Here is a 23,605-nt window from a genome sequence, read left to right as displayed (position 1 = left end):
GCCGCGGGCTGAGGGGCCCCTGACGCCCCCGGAGACCCCGACGTCGGGGTGGCCTCGCTGCGCTCGCGGACCGACGAGGCGACACCCTCCTCTGCACCCCTCAACCCCGCCGCCTGCCACCCCCCACTGTCAAACCGTTCCCGCGCCTGCGCACCGGCTGCCCCGGCGACCGGGCGCTGCCAGTGCGCATGCCCAGGCCCTGTTCTCGCGCCGCGGCGTTGGAGGCCGTTCCTGAGCGCCGCGGGAACGCGCATGCGCGGCGACGGCACCTGCTGGGCTCCCCCGCCGAGACCGGCGGCGGCTGCAGCCTGCAGCCGGACGAGCCGGAAGTCGCTCCGTCTCCTCGCTCCTCGGGCGGAAACCCAGCCCCGGCAGAGAGGTTCCGGGGCTAGGCTGGGCTAGCGGCGGCGGAATGGACGCCGGCAGCGAGGCCGGGGAGCCGGGCCGCCGCCCGACGCTGGCCGCCTCCTGGGATGCCGCCGGCGGAGTCCTGACCCAGAGCCTCGTCCTCGTGCGGGCTGGTGTGGGCGCCCGGGACCCGGACTGGGAGGAGCTGCTGGCGCCGCCGGCTCCGGGGTGCGCTGCGGCGGTGGGGCCGGGGCTCCGCGCTGCTGCGGGCGTCGTGCGGGGAGCCGGCGGCCGCGAGGGGAGAGGGTGCGGGCCCGGGGCGTGGGGCGGGAGTGGGCGACGCCGGGGCCTCCCCCGGCCGTGGTCGCCGGGCACCGGGGCTCGATCCGCCCGTCCGGCCCGAGGCCAGCGGACGTGGCCCGGCGTGGGCGGAGACGCGTGTTCGTCCCGGGCCGCGTCCTCCCCGGCCTCCGTGCGCGGCGGGAGCCCAGGAGACTGACGGGGTTAGCCGAGGGGCGGGTGCGGAGGGACCGGGAACCCGGAGCCTGCGGCCTCCGTGCCCCGGGCAGTGCGGGGCAGCAACGCCGGCCCTGCGGGCGCGGACGCCACTGGGAGCCGGGGCCGCGTCCCCGCCCGCTGCCCGGGCGGCTTCCTGCGCATGCGCGCCCCGGGCTCAGGTGCGGGCTGAGGGCTGGGGGCTCAGGTGCTGGGGTCCCTGCCTCCTACCTGGGAGACCAGAAGGAGCTCCAGGCTCTGGCTGCAGCCTGGCCCAGCCTTTGGAGAGGGAGCTAGGCGTGAGATTATTGCTACCTGTCATCCATCTACCTATCGTCTATCATCTATGTCTATCATCTTTCATCCATCCATCCATCATCTCTGTCGTCTGTCGTCTCTATCATCCATCCATCTATCAGTCATCTGTCATCTACTATCATCTATCATCTCTATCGTCCGTTATCTCTATCATCTGTCATCTCTATCATCTGTCGTCTCTATCATCTTTCATCCATCTATCAATCATCTCCGTCTGCCTGTCTATCCATCCATCTATATCGTCTATCTTCTATCTATCCCTCTATCATCATCTATCTACGTATCTATCATCTGTCATCTCTATCGTCTGCTATATCATCTCTATCCTGTCGATATCATCTATCCATCATCTATATCATCTATCATCTGTCATCCATCTATCTATATACCTATCTACCTGTCTACCTGTCTGTCCGTCCACCTCTCAAATAAAATGCAGTTCCCCGAGAGATGCCCGCGGCCTGTGAGCGGCAGGAGCAGTGCCCCAGCCCACGCTGAGCAGCGGCTTCCCGACTTTGTCCTCAGCCAGGGCCTGGTGCGTTTGGAGAGGAGCCCGGGCAGCCAGGACGAGGCCGCCTGCTTCCTGTACCTGCTGTGTGACCCCGAGGCCGGGGACGCCGTGGCAGCTGTCGGCGTCCTGAGTTCAGCGAGAAACATGGAGGTGTACCTGGGCCAGGAGTACTGTGGAACCAGTAGGGGCGAGAGCGTCGGTGCCGTCCCGAGGGGCAGGTTTGTGCCTTGTGCTTCTGGAATATTCTGAGCGATGGCTTAGTTTCCTCGCCCTTTGTGGAATGTGTGGATCCTCCTGACGCTGATGCTGGCCCGTGGTGGGGGGAGCGGAAGCCACAGCTGTGCACACAGAAGCGCAGGCCCTGGCATCTGGAGGGTAGATGGGCTTGGTCAGCTTTTAGGACCGTGGACATTTGGAGCTACAGAGAGGCGGTGATTCGGTAGCCGACACAGGGGTCCTTGGGATGCTGCCGGACGGTCAGCTTCAGTCAGGACTTGCCCGGGGAAAGTACAAGAGGCAGTAGGAAGACACGGTTCCCTCAGGAATCGGCCTCCCTGAAGACGCAGTTGGCTGTGGTTTTTAGAGCAAGAATGAGAATGTCCAAGACAGCGGGAGAGGAAGAGGAAGGCTCACCTGCTTGGTCGAGCCACACCTGCGTCATCGCTGCGTGTTCAGAAAAGGGTGGGGAAGTTAGTCTCAGTGAGGATCGCTGGGCGTGGGGGGGAAGGTGCTCAGGTGGGTCCTTGCATGTGTCTGTGGTGCTCTGACTTCTGTGAGCCCAGTGTCCTCTCAAAGACAAGTTCTGCAGAGGTGAGAGTCTCCGCCCAAGTCCCTGTGCCCCTGCCCTGCTGCTGCGCCCCTGCCCTGCTGCTGCGCCCTGGCCGGTCCCTGGTGCTGCTCCCTGCTCGGTCAGCTCGCCGTGGTTTGCTTTCCAGGAGTGATTTTGGCGATTAGTCTGGGTCTCTGAACACATTTTTGGGAAGGAAAACCATTACAGGTGGTGCCCACGCCCGTGCCCAGCAGCCTGCTTCATCCACAGTTCAACCCCTTATAGTTTGATATTTTCTCTGCGCTCTTAAGGAGTATTCTGTAATGAGCTCTCTTGAATATCACGCAAAATATGAGCCATTCCGTATTTCCACGTGAGAAGTAGTGGCCATTCATGGAGCTTTGCTGCATGCTGCGTGGTTTTTTGTGGATTATTTCACTCTCTCACAGAGTAGTAGCTGGCAGATCCAGTGTCAGTATCCAATCACTAGGATAGAGCCAATGGCCTTTGTCCCCTCCCAGGCACAGTGAATCTCAGGATTTAAGTAATGGCCTGGAAACTGTTGATTTTTAAATGTAAGTGCCCCAAAATAATAACCTATAAACGTGAAAACATCTTTAATTCTGTTTTGTTTTTAGCGAACAAGAAATTGTTTTCTACAAAAAATATTTAAAATTGGAATCGTCGGCTCGAGCTTGTAAAATAAAGGTAACTCAACAACAGATTTTAACTAATTTGACTTTGCAAGTGTTTTTGGATAAGAACTACTTATTTACTGTTACTTTCTTAAACCATTTAGTCCAACTCTGTCCCTTATCTCTGTGTATAAGACTATGATGACAAAATCAGATTTGGGGTTTAGCCACCTCTTATCAAGAAAAATAAGCCAGAACTTCAGACATTACAGTGTCTACACCGCAGACATTGAAGGGACTTGGATTGGAATCTTGACTATAAAAAATGTCGTTGAGATGAACTTTAGTGAGTGTAGACAGAGGACTGCGCTCGAAATCAGGCCAAAATATGGAATCCACCCTGTTGCTGACGAGCCGGTAACCTTGGGCAAACCTCTTCATCTCGTTGGTGAATAAGGGGTTGAAAAAAATCATTGCTTCATTTTACCTGCACATTACGTCCTGCAGGGTTAATCATTACAGCTGATTCGGACAGAAGGCACGGAGCTAACGTGGAGAGTGAATAGTTCTGAGACATTGTTTTAGGAAGCCCACTAATGCATTGACGGCCTCCCAGCAGCATGAAGGGCCTTCAAAGATAATGGGGAAATTGAATTAACAGATGGTTTCCCATAAACCCCTGAAGTCCCTCATGATCAGTAAGAATTGATCATGTTGCTTGTGGTGCAGTGGAGCAAGACAGAAAATACGCCGACTCAGCGAATAGAATTGTTCATTTGGTGGTGAGGGAGGCTGTGAGCTTAGAAGCAGAATATTGTAGCAAGCTGCAGTGTGCTAACGCCTCTCACTGGCCTTAGTTTACTTCAGCTCCTTGAGCAGGTGAACTTTACACTCTTTGTACCTTGAATGCATTGTTTTTAGCTTGAAAATGATACAGTTTTATATAAATTACTCTTCTGAACCGCATAATAAATTGGGAGTTCTGACTAATTTTAGAGAAAACGTAAAATGAAAATATATTTAAAGCTTGTAGTTGTTTTCCTGAATTTGATATTTAATGCACAGAAATGGCCTTGAATGGACATTGTTTAATAGAATTGATGTCCCTGAACTTCTGTTTTGTAACAGTTGCTGTCGTTGGGTGAGAAGCAGTGTGTGTTCCTCAGTAGAGTTGTGGTGCACGTGAGGTCGGTTCCGGCAAATTCCTCAACACGCTCTCCTGCTCTAGGGTCCAGGATAGACCTGGACAAGGTCCAAACCATGATGCAGTCCATGGGGTCCAAGTTATCGCCTGGTGCCCAGCAGCTGATGAATATGGTTCGGTTCCAGCAGCAGGTGAGCACAGGTGGATTTCTGTCCGCGCCTGTTAAAAATTCCCAAGCAGTGCCTTTAACAAGACCACGCGGTGACGTCACCTTCAGTCGTGACTCTGATGTAGGAGCTTCCCTCGTTTGCTCTCATAAATCCACACCTGGGGACTTGCCCTCCCACACCACATCTGGGCTACAGTCCTCGCCGTTCTGGGCTCCCGTCGTTGGTCTCGGCGGCGCTCCGTTAGCAGCCTCTCGTTGAGCAGGGCCTTGGAGGGGGCCAGAGTGACCAGTCAGTGTCCTGATGGGAGGATTTTCCAGTCCAGAGCTTGCACGTGGGGAAGGAGGAGGACGACTTGGGAAGACTCACTAAGGAGACGGAATTAGAGGAGTGGGATTAGGCAGGGAGGGGCCGGGAGGCAGAGCAGACACAGCAGACCTGGGCTCCAGCCTCCCGTGCGGGAGGACGTGGGTACAAGTTCATTTCCGAGTGAGGAAGTGACGGGGAGGCAGAAAGGATGGAGCGAGATCGTGAGAGCTTGAGTGCTGTCTGGATGTGCGCAGGTCTCCCTGTGGCTGGAGATCGGCTCCACTGAATGTGTCCGTGGAATCAGAAGACTGGGACTGCGAGAAGGGCACCCCCACGGCCCCTCCTGCAGGCGAGAGTCAGGGGCTGACCTGGGCTGTGCGTGGCAAGGACGACGCAGCGCTGGGCCTGGACCGCCTAGGACAGTCCCTGTGCGGGTTGTCTGCAGGACGGCCACACCGCTGATTTCTGGAGGGAGGGGGCGCCTGGAGAGAGGAGCTTCGTTGTGGGGACGTTGACTTTCAGGAGTGATGAGACGGTATTGCAAAGATTCGCAGGCATCTGGAGACACAGGGTGGGGTGGGAGTGAGCCCTTGCTGGCCAGAAGGGAGGTTTGAGAGGCGTGGCCGCAGGGACTGGGTGGGGAGAGACTGGGTGGGGGGAGCAGGTGGGAGGCCCCATGGAGAGCGCTGCCTTCCTCCAGGGGAAGAAAAGGGACCAAGGTGGAAGGGAGCAGCGGGAGGAGGGTTCCTGACCACACAGAGGGCTACAGCTGCTCCTGTCACACATTGGTCTGCGTCCTTGGGCGAGTGATTCTACTTTTTGTTTTTGTTTTTTAAGATTTAATTATTTGAGATACAGAGTTAGAGAGATTTTCCATCCGCTGGTTCATTTCCCAAATGGCTGCAATCTTGGAGCTGGGACGATCGAAGCCAGGAGCTTCTTCCAGGTCTCCCACGAGGGTGCAGAGGCCCACGCACTGGGCCGTGTTCCACTGCTTTTCCAGGTGCATTGGCTGGGAGCTGGATCAGAAATGGGGCAGCCAGGACTTGAACCTGTGCCCATATGAGATTTTGGCTCTGCAGGAGGTGGCTTTACCTACAGTGCCATGGCGCCGGCCACTGATTCTTACCTTTAAAAGGATGAATTCCCATCTATAAAACTTAAATAGTACTATAAAAATCACAGGATTATGTGAAAATTTAAACAATGAGCGTAAATATTGAGAGGTTTATAAATACTTGCTTGTTAACGCACTGGATTGTTGGCAGGGTTAGGAGCCCCAGGAGTGCCGTAGATCAGGAACCACAGGAGGGAGGGTCTCAGCCACGGTGGGGTCTGTGCCTCCCTCCTGGTCCACCATCGTCTCTGCTCAGCGCCACAGGGAGTTCTGACTGGGCCTCTGCCCCACCACGCTTCCTCTGCATGGCAGCCAGATTGACCCCACAGGGCCCCGGCCTTCGTCCTTGTGCTGGGTGAAGCCCCCGGCTGCTTCCTCTCACTGCAAACCAACTCGGGCTCCTTACCTTGACCTCCAGGACCTGGGCCACCTCAGCTCTGCCACATTTCCATAGCCCCAGGATCCCACTGTGTCTGGGTTTCCTTACTGACAGATCTCATCTGGACTGTTTCCTCCTCAGTGAGGACGTGAGCCCCCCGTTCAGTGGCCTGTGCCCACGTGTGTGCCAGTTGGCCGCTGTGCTGGTGTTGTGCGTGTGCTTGTTGCTGTGTGTGTGTGACGTGTGCGCTTCCTGGCAGTGAGGCTGGTCACGGGTGGGTGTCGACCTGCACTCAGGGCCTGGTTTGCAGTCCGTGTCTCCGTCGAGCGCCTGGTTTCACCCTGGACTCTGGCTGCTGCGTCGGTCTTCCCGCTAATGCAGACCCTGGGAGGCAGAGGCGACCACCCGGGTCACTGAGTCTGCTGCCCTCGTGGGAGGCCTGGACTGAGTTCCTGGCTCCCGACTTTGACCCCCCCCCCATCATTCCCGGTATTTGGGGAGTGAACAAGGGAGGGTTTCCCCATCCTTTCCCCGTTGTATACATTTGTCAGTGTTCTAGCATACATTTTTTGTTGTTGTTGGAGGTATCAGAGAGAAATAAATGAGTCTTTCCATTATGGCTGAATAAAGCCCCTAGAGGTAAAAGAAAGTTGTCTGACGTTCAAATCTTGTTAAGTTTAACAATAAATAATCTGTCTTCTCCAGGGGCATTTTAAAATGTATTCACAACTTGGTCAGTAGAACAAGATAAGTTGACAACAGGTTAACGTTTCTCAGGGGTCCAGCGTGTGGAGCAGTGAAGGGAGCTGGAGGATTCTCGACATTAGGGTCTTCCAGCCCCCACTGCCTTGGCCCTCACTGTTCCCTTTCCGTCCTTGTCTGTCCCTAATGCATTTCTCACCATCTTCATCCCTGTATTATATTTGTTTTTAAGATTTATTTTTTTATTTAAAAGACAGAAAGAGAGAGAGAGAAAGGATCTTCCATCTGCTGGTTCACTCCCCAAATGGCCAGGCTGAAGCCAGGAGCCAAGAGCTTCTTCCGGGTCTCCCACACAGGTGCAGGGCCTCAAGGACTTGGGCCATCTTCTACTGCTTTCCCAGGCCATAGCAGAGAGCTGGTTTGGAATTGGAGCAGCTGGGACTAGAACCGGCGCCCATATGGGATACTGGTATTGCAGGCAGCAGCTTTACCCACTACACCACTGCACTGGCCCCAGGGATATATTTTTAGAAGACATTCCAGTGAAGGGGTTAAAGAGCCCTGACCATGGCGTTAGGTGGCCTGAGGTCCGGTCCCCATCCTGTCACTTAGAAGCTGATTGCTGTGGCCGGGTCCCGTTGGCCTTGGTCTCCTCCCCTGAGAGCAGGAATTACTGTTGCTGCGCGGCCTGGCTTCCTGAGCAGTGCCTCCCCCGGGTGATCGCCCCAGAGCAGCTGCATAATTCTCACTGCTCGCCTTTCCTCCTTGTTCAGAACCGGATTCCCGTCGGGGAGCAGCTGCAGGTGGTCCTGGGGAGCCCTGGGTACCAGCACCTGGGTGCGCTGCAGTCTCCAGCGGCCGCAGGAGCCCCCGCCAAGTCGGCCTGCACACCTGTGCCGGTGGGGACTGCACTGGCGCCCGGCGACGCCACGGAAAGCACACAGGTGCACGGTGGAGAAAACACCGCAGCCCTGGACAGGTGCGGAACGGAGCCCCAGACCCGCCCCGCCCTCGCAAGTGAGCTGAGAACTGCGGTGTCGGAGAAAGCGGGCGAGGAGCCCGGCGTGCTGCCCTTCCTGCAGACCCTGTGTGGCCAGCTCAGCCGTGTCCGCGTGGCCGGAGCCACCGAGCGCCGGGAGGGCCGAGCGCCACTCGCGTAAGTCCTTTCTTAGGTGTGGAGGTGGAGCATTCGAGGACGCGAAGGCGGGTGTCTGAGCTCCGCTCCAGAATCGCGGGTGTGTGTTTCCGTCAGGACACAGCAGAGGGGCCTCAGAGCGGCACCTGCAGCTGGCACTGGCCGAGCTCAGGGAGCGGGGCCACGACACCGCGTGAGCCAGCAGATAGGGAGAAAAATGTCCACTCTCGTGATTTTTCCTCCCAGCCATCCTAACAGATTTCCGTGTAAATCTTGGCTGGCCTGGACTGATGTTGCAGTCATCAAAAACCTCCATCCCTAACTACTTACAGAGGGGATAGGGATCCGCAGCCCATGGGCCGTGTAGGCCGTGAAATCACTTGGCCTGGCCCTGCCAAGGCAGCCCTGGGCAGTACCTGAAATTCAGCACGTCTGCAGTCGGCTAATTTTTAAGTTGATAATTTTGTATGACCCGCAGGTGATTTTATAAATACCCAAATGACCCTCTGCAGAGAAAGGCTCCCTAGCCCTTAATTACAGTTTATAGGCCCTTATTCTGAGGTCTGATAGTTTGTGGCTGTCTTGGCTTGATTGCAAACTAGCTAAGTATTTTGTTTTTCCCCCATACTTTCCATCGCTGTAACGTGTTAAAACGTGGCCCTGTGCTAGAACTCAGGACTCCAACCACACTCCTGGCTTGTGTATTTTGCCTTACTGTGTACATCTTTTAGCTTAGTTTTTTTGTGTGTGTGTAAAGTGAGGTGCTTATATTTGTTGAATTTTTTTAAGTCTTCCATAGTGTTAAAATTTTAGAAATTTAGTAATCTGTTGAAAACAGGTCGTTCCTTCTCGCTCCAGACGTGGGAAGACAGCAGTAACTCTCGGTGGTGGGTGGGCAGCAGTGATGTGGTTGTCATGCAGATGGCAACAAAGAAGAAGAAAAAGAAAGCTTAACTGGGATTTAAAAACCACTGAGGACTCCTGGCCCAGCCAACGTGGACTATCCCCGTTCCTCGAGGTCTTCCTTATACGGTAAAAATCCCCAAACACAGCAAACTGCAAAGACTCTGAAAGGGAGAATGAAGAATCAGACAGCTTACGGGTCATGGGATTTGAAGCACAACAGAGTGGTGTTTGGCCTTCCGTGTACAGAGGAGTCAGCGCTGCAACCTGGGACAAGCAGTGGGCACAGAACGTAAAAGCCTGAACAAGTCCCATTCCTTCTAGCCCGAGATGTGGAAAAGGGAGTCCTGAGGAAGCGAGCCTTTCAGCAGCACCTGCTGAGTGACACAGGCCTGCGACCTCGCCCTCTCCCTGCTGGGTGGGAAAAGGCGGCGGTGCCTTGGTCAGCACGCTGGATGGGGAGGTGCTGTTCCATGTCGGCCACACTCTGGTTCCGCTGTGGGAGTGGTGTGAACAGAGCCGGGAAGCTGACCATCCACCCCTGCTCACCTGAAGCACGCGGGAGTGGTGTGGACAGAGCCGGGAAGCTGACCATCCACCCCTGCTCACCTGAAGCATGTGGGAGTGCTGTGGACAGAGCCGGGAAGCTGACCGTCCGCCCCTGCTCACCTGAAGCGCGCAGGAGTGGTGTGGACAGAGCCAGGAAGCTGACCATCCACCCCTGCTCGCCTGAAGCACGTGGGAGTGCTGTGGACAGAGCCGGGAAGCTGACCGTCCGCCCCTGCTTGCCTGAAGCACGCGGGAGTGGTGTGGACAGAGCCAGGAAGCTGACCATCCACCGCTGCTCACCTGAAGCATGTGGGAGTGCTGTGGACAGAGCCGGGAAGCTGACCGTCCGCCCCTGCTCGCCTGAAGCACGCGAGAGTGGTGTGGACAGAGCCAGGAAGCTGACCATCCACCGCTGCTCACCTGAAGCATGTGGGAGTGCTGTGGACAGAGCCGGGAAGCTGATCGTCCGCCCCTGCTCGCCTGAAGCACGCGGGAGTGGTGTGGACAGAGCCAGGAAGCTGACCATCCACTGCTGCTCACCTGAAGCACGCGGGAGTGGTGTGGACAGAGCCAGGAAGCTGACCATCCACCCCTGCTCACCTGAAGCATGTGGGAGTGCTGTGGACAGAGCCGGGAAGCTGACCGTCCGCCCCTGCTCACCTGAAGCACGCGGGAGTGGTGTGGACAGAGCCAGGAAGCTGACCGTCCACCCCTGCTCGCCTGAAGCACGCGGGAGTGGTGTGGACAGAGCCAGGAAGCTGACCGTCCGCCCCTGCTCGCCTGAAGCACGCGGGAGTGGTGTGGACAGAGCCAGGAAGCTGACCGTCCGCCCCTGCTCGCCTGAAGCACGCGGGAGTGGTGTGGACAGAGCCAGGAAGCTGACCGTCCGCCCCTGCTCGCCTGAAGCACGTGGGAGTGCTGTGGACAGAGCCGGGAAGCTGGCTGTCCGCCCCTGCTTGCCTGCACGTGGTGCTTGGGTTCTGAGTGGCGGATGTCACCCTTGCAGGGGAGGACAGCAGGCCTTTAATTCTGGGCCAATATCAGAGGGAGAGGAGGCGGTGTGTGGGGCTGCAAGGCTACTCGAAGCAGCCTTTTCCCAAAACTGATGAAAGGTTCAAGAAGCGGAATGAACTCTACTCAGGGTGAATCCAGAGCAATCTGTGCAGAACACGTGATATCCTGCCGAGAACTGAAGACTAAAAAGTCCTCCCAGAAACATGGGAATGCTTAAAGCTGACTTCTCATCTGAAGTGGATCCCAGGGAGAAGAGACACCTTTTCTAAGTACTGAAAGAAAAAGCTCAGTCGCAAATTCTATACCCAGCAAAGATATACTTTAGGAATGAAATAGACATCCTGGCATGAATGAAAACTAAGATTATAATTGTTTACCGCTGAAGGGTGGAGCCACAGTCAGATCCCATCGCTAGGGCGTTGTGGCACTGTGTGAGCGTCTCCGAGCACACCTGCACGGTGCTGTTGACACCCTGAGCAGAGCTGCACAGTCCTGGGTGGTAAAGGTAGTCGTGGAACATGGCCTCTTGGTGCACCAAGAGATGCAGTAAGCACAGGATATTTGAGGCCAATGCCAATGTAATGCGGCATACTATTTTACAATAAAAATTTTTAATAAGTAAAATGAATACACAGAAATAACAGAATACAGTGCATAGTCATTTATTATCAAGTGTTATATACTTGACGCAATTGCACGGCTGTACTTTTACACGGTTGACAGCAAAGATTGATCTCACCAGCATCACCGTGAACACAAGAGTGATGCGTCACACCGCAGTGTACGGTGACACAAAACAACAGTTTCAAAATACATAAAGCAAAAACTGATAGACCGAATAGGAGTAGATATTTCCACAATTGGAGTTCAACAGCCTGCTCTCAGAACGGAACAGTGCCATCAACCATCAGCACCTGGATGAAATTCATAGAACACTCAGCAACAGCAGATACACATTCTTCTCAAGTACCCACTGGTACAGACCACATCCTTGGTTATAAATCAAATCCCCACAAATTAAAAAGAATTTAAATCCAAACTCCAGCAAATTAAAAATAATCAAAATAGAATATCCTCTGACCATAAAATCAAATTAGAAGTCAGTAACCAAAAGACCACAAGAAAATTTCCAAACCCTTGTAAATTAAACAGCGTGTTCTAAATAACCCATGAATCAAAAAGGAGGCCTCAAGGGCAATGCAAATACGTAGAACTGAATGAAAATAAAATTACGGCACACGCAAATCTGTGTGATTGACCTGAATCGGTGCAGAGCAGGGTGGTGAAGGACGACCCCAGGAAGAGACCAGCAAGGTCGACAGCTAAACCTGCTCCTCCAGAAGTGGGAACAAAGCCACAAAAGATAGGAGAGGGTAAACCCTCGGATGCAATAGTGCAAGCTAAGGGAACAGAGGAAAGAGCAGTTGCAAGTGGCTGACGCAGGACTGACCTGCAAGAAACAGAAGCAGCAGAGAAACAAGCCAAGTCTGTTATCCTATAATGTCTTATCAGTAGCCCCACATCTCTTGCGTAATCCAGAAGATCAGTTAATAAATATTTATTTGAAAGGCAGAATGAGAGAGGAAGAAAAGTAGAGCTTCCATCCACTGCTTCACTCCCCAAATGGCTGCAGTAGTCAAGTCTGGGCCAGGCTGAAGCCAGGAGCCAGGAGCTCCATCTTGGTCTCCCACATAGCTAGCAGGGACCCAAGTACTTGGGCCAGGTGCTGTGGCAGCTCTCTGCTATGGCCTGGGAAAGCAGCAGCAGATGACCCACGTCCTTGGGCCCCTGCACCCATGTGGGCAACCTGGAAGAAGCTCCTGGCTCCTGGCTTCGGATCAGCGAAGCTCCAACCATTGTAACCATTGCAGGAGTAAACCAACAGATGGAAGACCTTTCTCTCTCTCTCTCTCTCCTCTTTGCCTCTGCCTCTCTGTAACTCTACCTTTCAAATAAATAAATAGATCTTAAAAGAAAAAACACTCGGGCATGTTACAGTGCTTTCCCAGGTGCATTATCAGGAAGTGAATCAGAAGCAAACCGGCTGGGACTGGAATCAGCCTCTGATGAGGAATGCAAGGATCTCAAGCTGTGGCTTTATCCATTAACTCACAACACCATTCCCCAAAGAATAGTTTTATTAACTGTTTTGCAAATGAAAATTTTTTCATCCAGTGTTTTAAGTTTACAAATGGAGAGGGAGAGAGAAAGGTGAATTCGTTAGCTGGCTGTGTATTTCTTGGGAGTCCTTGACTGTGTTGGGTGTCAGCTCAAGATTCCGTAGTGGGTGGGAGGTAGTTCTATATCCTGTATTTCAGATTGTACTCAATGGCAGTTTGGAATAATAGCCATGCGTTTAATCTGTTTTGAACACTTGAGATTCCTTCTATTCACACGTTTTTTTAGTAGAATTATTTCCTGAAGAAAACCACTCTTTTTTCTTTTTATTTGAGAGATAGAGTTATAGACAGTGAGAGAGACAGAGAGAAAGGTCTTCCTTCCGTTGGTTCACTCCCCAAATAGCCGCTACAGCCAGCGCTGCCCTGACCGGAAGCCAGGAGCCAGGTGCTTTCTCCCGGTGTCCCATGTGGGTGCAGGGCCCAAGCATTTGGGCCATCCTCCACTGCCTTCCCGGGCCACAGCAGAGAGCTGGACTGGAAGAGGAGCAGCCAGGACTAGAATCAGCGCCCATATGGGATGGCGACGCCGCAGGCAGAGGATTAACCAAGTTAGCCACGGCGCCAGCCCCAGAAAACCACTCTTGATCTTGCTCATTTCCCCATCAGAATTGTGTGTACTTTTCTAATAAGTTTGTCAGTATGAAAGATTTAAAACTTGACTGTGGAGTATATATAATATTGTGAGTTTTTAGGACTTCTGATGTAATAGCCTACACTTGAAAATATTGGGAGTTGGTATTCTCTTAAGGAGAATTTGCCTGCAAATTTTGAGCTAGAAAGTCACTGGAGGCCGGCGCCGTGGCTCAATAGGCTATTCCTCCACCTGCGGCGCTGGCACACCGGGTTCTAGTCCCGGTTTGGGCGCCAGATTCTGTCACAGTTGCCCCTCTTCCAGTCCAGCTCTCTGCTGTGGCCTGGGAGTGCAGTGGAGGATGGCCCAAGTGCTTGGGCCCTGCACCCCATGGGAGACCAGGATAAGCACTGGCTCCTGCCTTCGGATCAGCGCAGTGCGCCAGCTGCAGCATGTTGGCCGCGGCGGCCATTGGAGGGTGAACCAACGGTAAAGGAAGACCTTTCTCTCTGTTTCTCTCTCTCTCTCTCACTGTCCACTCTGCCTGTCCAAAAAAAAAAAGTCACTGGAATAACATGAGAAAACAATCCCAGTACGTGACTGCAGACTTTTGGTACAGACACTCAGAAAAATAGACAAATTGAAACATCTGTGTCCTCTTTATCCACTGCATCTCAGTTGTGGAAGAAGAATGATGAGAGCGTTGACCGCTGCAAGGGTGCAGGGAGGCTGGACCTCGCGGACGCTGCTGGCGAGGCTGTTAAACGCAGACTTAGCGCATACGGCAGAAGTCGCACTGCCCTGCTGGACGCTCACGACGTGAGACTCTGTCCACACGGAAGGCTGTGCCTGGTGGTTCATGGCGTTATCTGGAAAAGCCAGCAAGTGAGAAGAAACAACGCATCCCATATTTGTCCAACGGTGAAACAGAGCACGTACCAAGGAATAGTCCTCGCCCAGAAAACTGAACTGCTGATGCACGCAGCAGCTCGAGGGGATTATGCCAAGTGAAAAAAGCTCACAGAAGACATGCGCATGATTGCATTTCTGCAGCATTCCCCAGTTGGGGAAGAAGCCAGTGGCTGCCAGGGGTTGCGGAGGGGCCAGGTGGGGGTGTGCCTATAGAGCCGGAGCACAGGCAGAGCTTTGTGGTGAAGGATAGTTCTGTCGCTTGATGCTGACGGAGGCTGCCTGAATCTACACGGGAACATCTGGCTTAGCACCACAGCAGTCTCCCCCTCATCCCTGGCTTCACTTTAGTTACCCACAGTCAGCCATGGGCTGAGAATGCAGCTGGGAACGTTCCAGAAATAAACAGTTCACAAGTTTTCTGTTGCATGCCATTCTGAGTAGTGTGATGGGTCTCTTGTCATCCCCCTCTGTCCTGCCTGGAATATGAACCTGGCGTCTGGCGTCTGAGTGCGCGCAGCACCTGCCCATTCTCCCTCGGTAGCCGTGTTAGTCACCAGATCAGCTGTGGCTTGTGTGGCAGTGCAAGTTGTTTTACTTAATAATGACCCCAAACCCAAGAAGGGTGCAGCTGGCAGTGTGGATGTCCCAGGGAGAGCTGGACAGTGCAGAGGTCAAAGCTCTTGACTTAAGAAGGAATTCTTGGCTGGTGCCATGGCTCACTAGGCTAATCCTCCGCCTGAGGCGCCGGCACCCCGGGTTCTAGTCCTAGTTGCTCCTCTTCCAGTCCAGCTCTCTGCTGTGGCCCGGGAAGGCAGCAGAGGATGGCCTGGGTGCTTGGGTCCCTGCACCCGCATGGGAGACCGGGAGGAAGCACCTGGCTCCTGGCTTCAGATCGGCACGGCGTCAGCCGTGGTAGCCATTATGGGAGTGAACCAACGGAAGGAAGACCTTTCTCTCTGTCTCCCACTGTCTATAACTCTCTCTCTCTCTCTCACTCACTCACTCACTGGCTAACTCTGCCTGGAAAAAAAAAAAAAGAATTCCTAAAAAGCAGTATACTGAGGTTGCTTTTTGTTTTCTTTACAAGATTTATTTGAAAGGTAGAATTGGAGAGAGAAAGAGCGAGATCCTGCATCTGCTGGTTCACTCCCCAAGTGGCCACAACAGCTAGGGCTGGGCCAGGCCCAAGCGAGGACCCAGGAGCTTCTTCTGAATCTCCCACCTGAGTGGTAGGGGCCCAAACACGTGGGCCATCTTCCACTGCTTTCCCAGGGTGCATTATCAGGGAGTTGGCTCAGAAATGGAGCAGCCAGGACAGGAACCAGGGCCCGTATGGGATGCCCACTTTGCAGGCAGTGGCTTACCCACCATGCCACAACGCTGACCCGCCTACAGACATTTTTTTAAGGGTTCATCTTTAGTTGTGCACTTCGTAAATATTTAAAGAATTAAAGAAATCAATGTGTTAGGCATTCAAGACTATGATTACGTGTTGTGTGTGTGTGCGTGGTGGAGCCTGGACGGGTGTCACAAGGAGACAGAACAGTTGTGCAGGCAAATCTCAACTGTGTGTGTTGACTGCTTGTCCATATGGCCTGGGGTTTGTCACACACTTTTAGGCAAAATTGATTTTTTTAAATTTTATTTTTAGAATGGAAACACAACCTGTTTGCTCCTACTTGGAGAAGATTCTTTCCAAAAATATGGAGTTGATGGAAAAGAAACTCATGGACTACATTGATGAGCGGGTACACAGACTGCAGGAGCACGTGGACCGCCAGCTTGCCGTGGTGGTGGACCTGCTGCAGAATCCCAGCGCCCCGCCCGCCGGGCTGCCTCTGACGCGTTACGACTCTGGAGAAAGACTTTCCAATGGAGAGCGATGAGCGCTGTCCTACACGCCGTGTCCCGGGGGTATTTATTACGTATTTATTACAAAGTCAGACCCAGCGCTCTGAGAAGCAGGTGTTCAGTGTCCTTTGAAGGATCGTCATCTTGTCTAAAGTGACCTCAGTGTTCATCTGGGCCGTGCTCGTCACTGGGAATCCAGTTGTGTACACTACAAGTTCACACGATACGGTCATGAAGGAGGTTTGTCTGCAGTATTTCTCACTCTTACAGAAATTCACACATCTTCTGCGGTGTTTAAGTGTTCGAAGTGTCTGCAGGACTTCCGATGCAATACTTTAGTTTGTATTGTATGTTTGATTGAAGTACTATTTTAATTTATACAAAGACTTTATTTTAGAGTTTGAGAGTATGAAAAGAATACTTAAGAGAGTCTGATCAGTATTTTTTTTCCCATTTGATTGTTCTTGGAAAGTTGAGTACCTAGACCTGGAACCTTTCATGTCAGACATTAACTTCTCATATTGCTCTTTTCCATTAAAAAATGAGATGTTTTGCTTGTGTGAAATTAGTGTATATGGAGGCCCTCATGTGACATTGGAGTAGCAGGAAAGTGAACGTCACGCTGGCCTGTTCCTTGTTAGGATTGTAGCTTTGGATGTGGTGTTTACTAAACACCCCTTTCTGAGCCGACGGGTTCCCCTGTCCCTTTCTGGGCTGGTTCAGTGCGTGGCAGGCTGAAGCCCTGCGGTGAAGGACGGAGGCTGTGAGTCTGAGATCGGGGTTCTCTGTCAGGGTTCACATTCAGAGCTTACGGCTGCCATGTGTGTTGAAGGGTGATGTATTTTGCATCTATAAATAAAAACATGTATTCTGGAAACTACTTGTCTGAAGTAGGTATTTTTTCTTTCATTTTTTTTTAAGTTTTTATTTTTTATTTATTTGAAAGGCATAGAGACACAGAGATAGAGGGGTCTTCCTTTCTCTGATTCACTCCCCAAATGCCCACAATAGCTAGAGCTGGGCTAGGCTAAAGCCAAGGGTCCACAGCTCAGTGCGGGTCACCCCATGCATGGCAGGGATCCAGGTACTTGAGCCGTCACCTGCTGCCTTGCAGGTGGGCACTCGAGGCCAGAATCAGAGTGGAGCCAGTGCTCAAACCCAGGCACTGCGGTGGGAGGCAGGCTTCCCAAGCAGTGTCTTCATCGCTCCAGTAAACACCCATCTCTCATCTAATTTAAGATGTTTATTTTTATGAAAAAGGACATTTTATACTCATTTGATATTTTAGTGAATTTAGATCTTTAACAAGAGAACTAGCCTGTAGAGTTCATTTATGAACAGAGCTCTCCTTGGTCAGACTTCTGGGTTATTTCTGGGGATTATATTTATACTCAGCAGCGGGGAGCAGACGAAAGGCGTCTACACCACCTTCTCTGCACCTGGAGTCTCCTGTTTTAACTTCACTGTAAATGCCAGCTGGAACGCACTCCATCCATTGGCTGGACTTTAAGTCCCGTAAAATCATACAAACCTAAGTAGAATAGGCATCCTAGTCACCTTTTGTTTTTGTGACCCTTTTAGCTATAAAGTACGAACATCTTCCATGGTCACTGACTGTGTGCTTGGATCTTAATAAATGGCTCCATGTTCATCGTGTAACTAACACATAAAAATCTCCCCCACCTTCTGTAATGTTTAACTTTTAATTTGTAGCATCCCCACATTTTTGTGTCTCTTTTACATTGAACGCTTGCACCAGTGTTGGATTAGCAGCCAGACCCTGAGAATTACTGGAGGGAAATGAGAGCTGAGAAGGCGGAGATGTGGAATTGAACGACTCAACCCACTCTGTTCCGTGGGAGCTAAGAGACGTGGCCGCAGCAGAGAACTCAGAACTCTGTGAGGCAGGCGGCAGGAGAGCTGACGTCACACAGCCTGCAGCATGGAAGGCGAGTGAGTGCGCCCCACGGGGGTGGCACGAGACTGCGCTCCCAGAAGCCAGCGCTCGACTCTGGATCCCACTTCTTCCCAGCGGGACAACTAGAGCCTCCTTTCTCAAAGTACAGGGTTCAGAAATTCCTGATAGAATCTCCTGTCTCCTGAAGGTGTGTCCATAGGGTGGGGGGCTCTGGGGTGGGGGGTACTTGTTCTTATTTTGTTGGGTTTTTTTAGTGAAATGGTCTTAGTCCAGCTCTGGAGGGCTGAACTGTAGTAAATGTGCTTCGAGGGCGGGTTGTTGGTGCTCTCCTAGCTCACTGTTCAACTAAGGGAATGGCTGATTGCACGCAATTTGGATTTCCTGGAGGATTTTGTTAGGAGGAAGCACATCGCAAGGAGACCTGTGGGCTACTAGAAGGTCGGAACGAGGGACAAGAGGCTCCTCGAGGCTGGACTCTGGTCTGCCAAGGCCATTGCCCATCTGAACCTGGATAAGAGTTTGGCTGGAAGCTGGTGGATTCTCCTGAGAGCCGGTGCTGGCAGGACCCAGCTGTCAGTGGGAGAACTGATAACTTCCCAAAACCCAAGTCAGTTACAAAAAAAGGGTCAGCATATTCTCAGTATTCTTAACATTTTGGGGAAAAAAATGAAGTTCCTTAGTCTCATTTTTAAAAAAACATCCATTTGTTTATTTGAGAGGCAGATTTAGAGAGAGAGGGGGTCTTCCATCCACTGGTTTACTCCACAAATGGCTGCGATGGCCAGAGCTGGGCTGATTAGGAGCCAGGAGCTTCCTGTGAGTCTCCCACGTGGGTGCAGGGGCCCAAACACTTGGGCCATCTTCCACTGCTTTCCCAAGCCATTAGCAGGGAGCTGGATGGGAAGTGGAGCAGCCGGGACTAGAACTGGTGCCCATATGGGTGCTGGCACTGCAGACAGAGGCTTAACCTACTACACCGCAGCACAAGCCCCCATAGGCTCAGTAAGTATTTTTTTAAGATGTATTTACTTGAAAAGCAGCATGACAGAGACAGAGATCTTCCAATTGGCTGGCTCATTCCCCAAATGGCTGCAGTGGCCAGGGCTGGGGCAGACCAGAGCCAGAAGCCCGACCTCCATCTGGGTCTCCCACATTACCTGCTGGGGCCCAAGCTCGTGAGCCATCTTCTGCTGCTTTCCCAGGCTCATTAGCAGGGAGCTGGGTTGGGAGCGGAGCCGTGAACTGGTACTCAGGGTATTCTGACCTTGTGGTGCCAGCTTAGCCCACAGTGCTGCCTCCTGCCAACTCTCTGTTAGGTGTTGTTGAACTAATGTGACGAGTGATTTCTAATCCCCTCAGGAAATAAACTTCAGCAGGCCCGCTGGCTCCAGCGCAAGCCCGTTGCTGACAGTGCATGCCACTGCCCGTGGAAGGTAAAGGTTCTCCCCGTGTCTGTGCCACTGCTTCCTCCTTCCTGGACCCGCACTGCCATCCCTTGTCGTCCAGAAATGAAGCCCTTTACCCGCCCCTGGGGAGGCAGAGTCACAGCACAGGGCAGGGGGCTCTGTGGGACCCTTGGGGAGCACCCTGGGCTGCTTGTGGCTGCGTTCACTGTTGCCTGCCTCTCTGCCAGGTCGGGGAAAGATGTTTGACCTCAAGACCAAGGTGATGATCGGCATTGGCAGCAGCCTGCTGCTTGCCGCCGTGGTGCTGATAGGGGTTGTCATCGGCCTTTACATCAAAGTGTCCAACGCGCTGAAGTGAGTCACGTGGGTGGGAGTGGACAGCGCCTCCTCCCGGGGGGCCTGGGCTCGCTGCTTGGTCAGGGTCGCTGCTTGCTGCTCTGACCTCCCCCTGGCTGAGTGCACCAACAAGAGCAGGTTGGAGAGGCCAACGCAGGGCGGGTGGGGTCTCAGGTTGCTTCCCCCCTGACTTGGGCTCCTGAGCTCATCCATAGAGTGGTCCCCGCCGGGGCCGTGTCAAGTGCTGCTTTGCTGTCACCAGACCTCACTGGGTCTCTGTCAGGTGATGAACTCGGGCCGTGGCCGAGCCTCCCCCGTCCTGGGCGCTGTAGACCAAACCTTCCCTGGGGGATGCTGTGGGCGTGAGCCTCTGCTGCCTGTTCACGCAGGGGGTGGGCGAACTGACCTCTCGCCCCAGCTGGGAGCTCCCAGGGCATTCCTTGCTCACGGCCAGCGGTCCTGGGGATGGTGAGGTGGGCCCGTAAGGACAGACGCCCTACAGAGGATAGCCGGAGAGGTGGTAGGTCAGCTGAGAGATGTCCAGCGTTAGGGGAAAGGACCTTGCAGGCGTGGGCGACATTGGCTGTCGGAGCAGCCGTGTCCCGCTGCACAGAGCCAGGTGGTGAACCCCGGAGCCCGGGCAGAGCCGTCTGCAGCACCTTCCCCTCATCCCTGCGTCCTGAGCGTCTGCTCGCACAGCGGGCTGCCCCTGGCTTGCAACCTGCTCTCCCTTGCCTTCGGAACCTGAGTTTACCTGCACAGCATCGTAGGAGGGGAGGGGACAGAGGGGAACTTGGCACAGTGGCAGAGAGCTTTAACCTAGGACTGGTGTCGCCTGCTTGGCGGGCTGAAGCCCTGAGTTCCCTGCTGCCCCGAGAATTGTCAGAGAGACTGGGAGGATAGAAAAATTCTGACCCCGGCTTTGTGTTTGTCGTTTCCTAAGGGCTGCAAAGGAACCTCCTGTTTGTGGAACCAAGCATACAGCCAAGGTCTTCCCAGGAAAAACCAACCCCATGGATTCCTGTCGTGCCCTCCCATGCTGTGATGACAGTAGCGTGTATACAGATTTCGATCCCCTGCCACCTTGCTCCTGTGCAACCAATGAGGGACTCTGACTCGGGAAATTTGGGCACTAAAATCTTCATGAGCAATATTTCCCTCTTATTAGAATGTCTTACTATCCAATCCGGTTCTGTAGTATTTACATTACACGATTTCTGTACAATGTTATTTTATGTACTTTTGAGTAAATGTACGGTATTAAAAAGAACCTGTGTCTAGTGTTTTGCATTTGCTGTCAACATCCCTGTTCAAGAGTACGCGTTACCCACGAGGACCTGGAGCAAGGTGTTGGGGCCATTACACTGCCCTGAAGGAGAGCGTCCGGCTCCTCTCCACGCCCGCGAGGACAGTCCCTGTTGGTCTTGGGGCGTCTGAGCCCCGGCCAACTGTGCCAGGCTGGGGTGCAGCGCCAGGGTCCTGCTCCTCCCTGCAGACTGTGCTGCGTTGTCCTGAAGGGGGCGCCATGGGTTGGGCGAGACAGAGGTCAGGCAGGCAGGACATCTGGGGCTGAAAATGGTCTGCCCTCGTCCTGTGGGGCTGAGCTCAGCGTCCTCAAGAGAACTCAGAAGGCCTGCGACCCCTCCTGGTCACGCCTGCCTTCGCCCTGACGTGGGTCTGTGCTGACCTGGCCACCCGTGTCTGCAGTGTCACGGGGACCTCCAGCCCAAGGCCAAAGCCCAGGCTCCCTTGACCACAGCGTGGGCAGTGCTTCTGTTCTGCAGCCCCCGTGACCTGGCTCCTTCCGCGGAGCCTCCTGGAGCACACACTGGTCAGCAGGGACAGCTGGACTCCTCCTCCCCCTCCCGCTCAGGGTCAGCACCTGGCGGGGTGCCTGAGTGACCCGGCCGGACCCAGAGTGCCCGTGCCACCCCTGCCTCCCTGCCCTGCAGTCCTGGGGACTCGAATGGCTTCCATTCTTGGAGGACTGTGGAGGCCCAAGGAGTCAGCGTCGTCACTGTCCAGGCAAAGGCTCAGTCCCCCGAGCAATCTCCCAGGGCCTGCATGGGCCAGCTGCTGGGGGGTCCCCGTGCCGAGCTTTAGCTGGGCCCGGCGGCAGACCCTCCTGGGAGGGGTCAGGGACACAGACTGGCTGTTGGGGATTGTTGGTCACAGTCCAGTCTCCCAGCTGCTAGGTTCTCATGGAAGTTCGCACCTGGGTGGCTGGAGTGGACACGTCTCCCTGGACATGGCCAGGATCTTACCTGCCCAGGTTGATATGAAACTTGAATCTGCATAAAAACCGGAGGCCCCCCAGGCCTTTCAGGAGTGGAGGCTATGGGGAGGGCTCTGGCTCTTTTCATTTTTCCTAAAAGCAGATGGATTTTAGCTGCCCCAGTATACTCACACACCAATGATAGCAAGCTTGCAATGAAGGTACTGGAGTTGGCTTCCTAATTTTTGCAGGCTCAAATTCAGGCTTCAGAGAATGTTGCTATCTTGTAAAAAGAGCAGATGCAAAGGCTTAGCCACGTTAGTCTTAACTGAGGACTTAGTTTCTCTAAAAAATCTTTGGGGGGCCAGCACGGTGGTGCAGTAGGTTAATGCCCTGGCCTGCAGTGCCGGCATCCCATATGGGCGCTGGTTCGAGTCCCACTTACTCCTCTTCCAATCTAGCTCTCTTGTGGCCTGGGAAAGCAGTGGTGATGGCCCAAGCCCTTGGGACCCTGGACCCACATGGGAGACTCGGAAGAAGCTCCTGGCAGGACACTTGGCATCACCTCCTCAATATTGTTACAACTGAACTGAGACGTTCCCTTGGGCCCCTGGCCATAAGGAAGCTCCCAAAATCCCCAGGAAGAAATAAATCACTAGTGACAGAAAAGCCCCTAAGCCAGCATCACTGTGCCTCAGGTTTGTCTCCTAGACTGCAATCCACAGTTCTCAGCTAATACCTGGCCTCGCCACTGCTCCTCTGCAGTGACTTTATTTTTAAAAGATTTATTTAGGAGCCAGTGCTGTGGCATAGCAGGTTAAGCCAAGACTACGGCACTGGCATCCCGTGTGGGTGCCAGTTTGAGTCCCTGATGCCCCACTTCTGATCCAGCTCCCTGCTAATGGCCTGGGAAGTGCTTGGGCCCCTGCACCCACAAGGAAGACCCAGAAGAGGTTCCTGGCTCCTGGCTTTGGTCTGTCCCAGCCCTGGCTCTTGTGGCTAGCAATAAAAATAAATCTAAAAAACTTTTTTCAAAAAACTTTCCCAGCATATTTCTGGGCTGCAGTGCTACATTTCAATACCTATATACAATTGTATATACATATATACATATATATACATTGTATATACATATATACACATATACATACATGTATATACACATTGTATATACATGTATATAACGTGCCCTGATCAGACCAGGGTCATCAACATCTCCCCTTCGTTGACATTGCTTTGCGACTGCAGCCTTGACACCCTTTTTTCTATCTGCTCATAAAACAGGTTATTGTGAACTACTGTCACCCCACAAAGCTGTGTAGAACTGGGACCTTACTCCTTTGATCCATTATCCAGACTCCCTCTCGCCCTCCTGCCCCTCCCAGCCTCTGGTCGTCACTTCGAATACATTCACGAGACATGAAATTGTATCAGAGACACCTGCTCCACCATGCTTATTCCAGCACCGTTCACAACAGCCGAGATATGGGATCAATTAGATAACTGTACACAACCAGATGAATGGATAAAGGAAGTGTGGTACACACACAGGGGGATATTATGCATCCATAGAAAAGAATGAAATACTGTCACTTTCGGCAAAAGAGATAGAATCAGGAGACATGTTAAGTGAAACTGATGCCATTAAAATTAAGCCAGGGCTGTTCACCACTGGACAGCAGGTTCCCCAGAGGGAAGAGCGGAAGCAAGGAAACAGGTGT

General features: G+C 53.2%; 2 protein-coding genes across 3 annotated transcripts; both read left to right on the top strand.

Annotated features, from left to right (window-relative positions):
* The first annotated feature begins 311 nt into the window (after positions 1-311).
* LOC133775902 (ATPase PAAT-like) lies at positions 312-16,881 on the top strand. 2 transcript variants are annotated; one of them, XM_062214435.1, is made up of 6 exons: positions 312-576; positions 1,687-1,890; positions 3,080-3,149; positions 4,205-4,411; positions 7,668-8,050; positions 15,810-16,881. In XM_062214435.1, the coding sequence occupies exons 1-6, from the start codon at positions 413-415 to the stop codon at positions 16,042-16,044; spliced, it is 1,263 nt and encodes a 420-aa protein (XP_062070419.1). In that variant the 5' UTR covers positions 312-412; the 3' UTR covers positions 16,045-16,881. The 2 variants fall into 2 exon arrangements, with proteins under 2 accessions (XP_062070419.1, XP_062070420.1); XM_062214436.1 differs by lacking the exon at positions 15,810-16,881 and adding an exon at positions 8,868-11,141.
* A 2,690-nt stretch (positions 16,882-19,571) lies between these two features.
* On the top strand, positions 19,572-20,866 carry FAM24A (family with sequence similarity 24 member A). Its single transcript, XM_062214994.1, has 2 exons — positions 19,572-19,687; positions 20,613-20,866. Exons 1-2 carry the CDS (start codon positions 19,572-19,574, stop codon positions 20,782-20,784), a joined length of 288 nt encoding a protein of 95 aa, XP_062070978.1. The 3' UTR covers positions 20,785-20,866.
* The last annotated feature ends 2,739 nt before the right edge of the window (positions 20,867-23,605 follow it).

Source organism: Lepus europaeus, chromosome 17 (assembly GCF_033115175.1).
Source record: "Lepus europaeus isolate LE1 chromosome 17, mLepTim1.pri, whole genome shotgun sequence".
In the NCBI taxonomy this organism is placed as follows: Eukaryota; Metazoa; Chordata; class Mammalia; order Lagomorpha; family Leporidae; genus Lepus; species Lepus europaeus.
This window is presented reverse-complemented; position numbering and strand designations above follow the sequence as displayed.

Excerpts from the sequence above, each read along its gene's own strand:
- FAM24A (XM_062214994.1), top strand. The coding sequence starts at position 19,572 with ATGTTTGACCTCAAGACCAAGGTGATGATCGGCATTGGCAGCAGCCTG. Across the intron at positions 19,688-20,612 it reads AAAGTGTCCAACGCGCTGAA|GGCTGCAAAGGAACCTCCTG; the intron begins GTGAGTCACGTG and ends TCGTTTCCTAAG.
- LOC133775902 (XM_062214435.1), top strand. The coding sequence starts at position 413 with ATGGACGCCGGCAGCGAGGCCGGGGAGCCGGGCCGCCGCCCGACGCTG. Across the intron at positions 1,891-3,079 it reads GGTGCCGTCCCGAGGGGCAG|CGAACAAGAAATTGTTTTCT; the intron begins GTTTGTGCCTTG and ends TTTTGTTTTTAG. Across the intron at positions 3,150-4,204 it reads CTCGAGCTTGTAAAATAAAG|TTGCTGTCGTTGGGTGAGAA; the intron begins GTAACTCAACAA and ends GTTTTGTAACAG.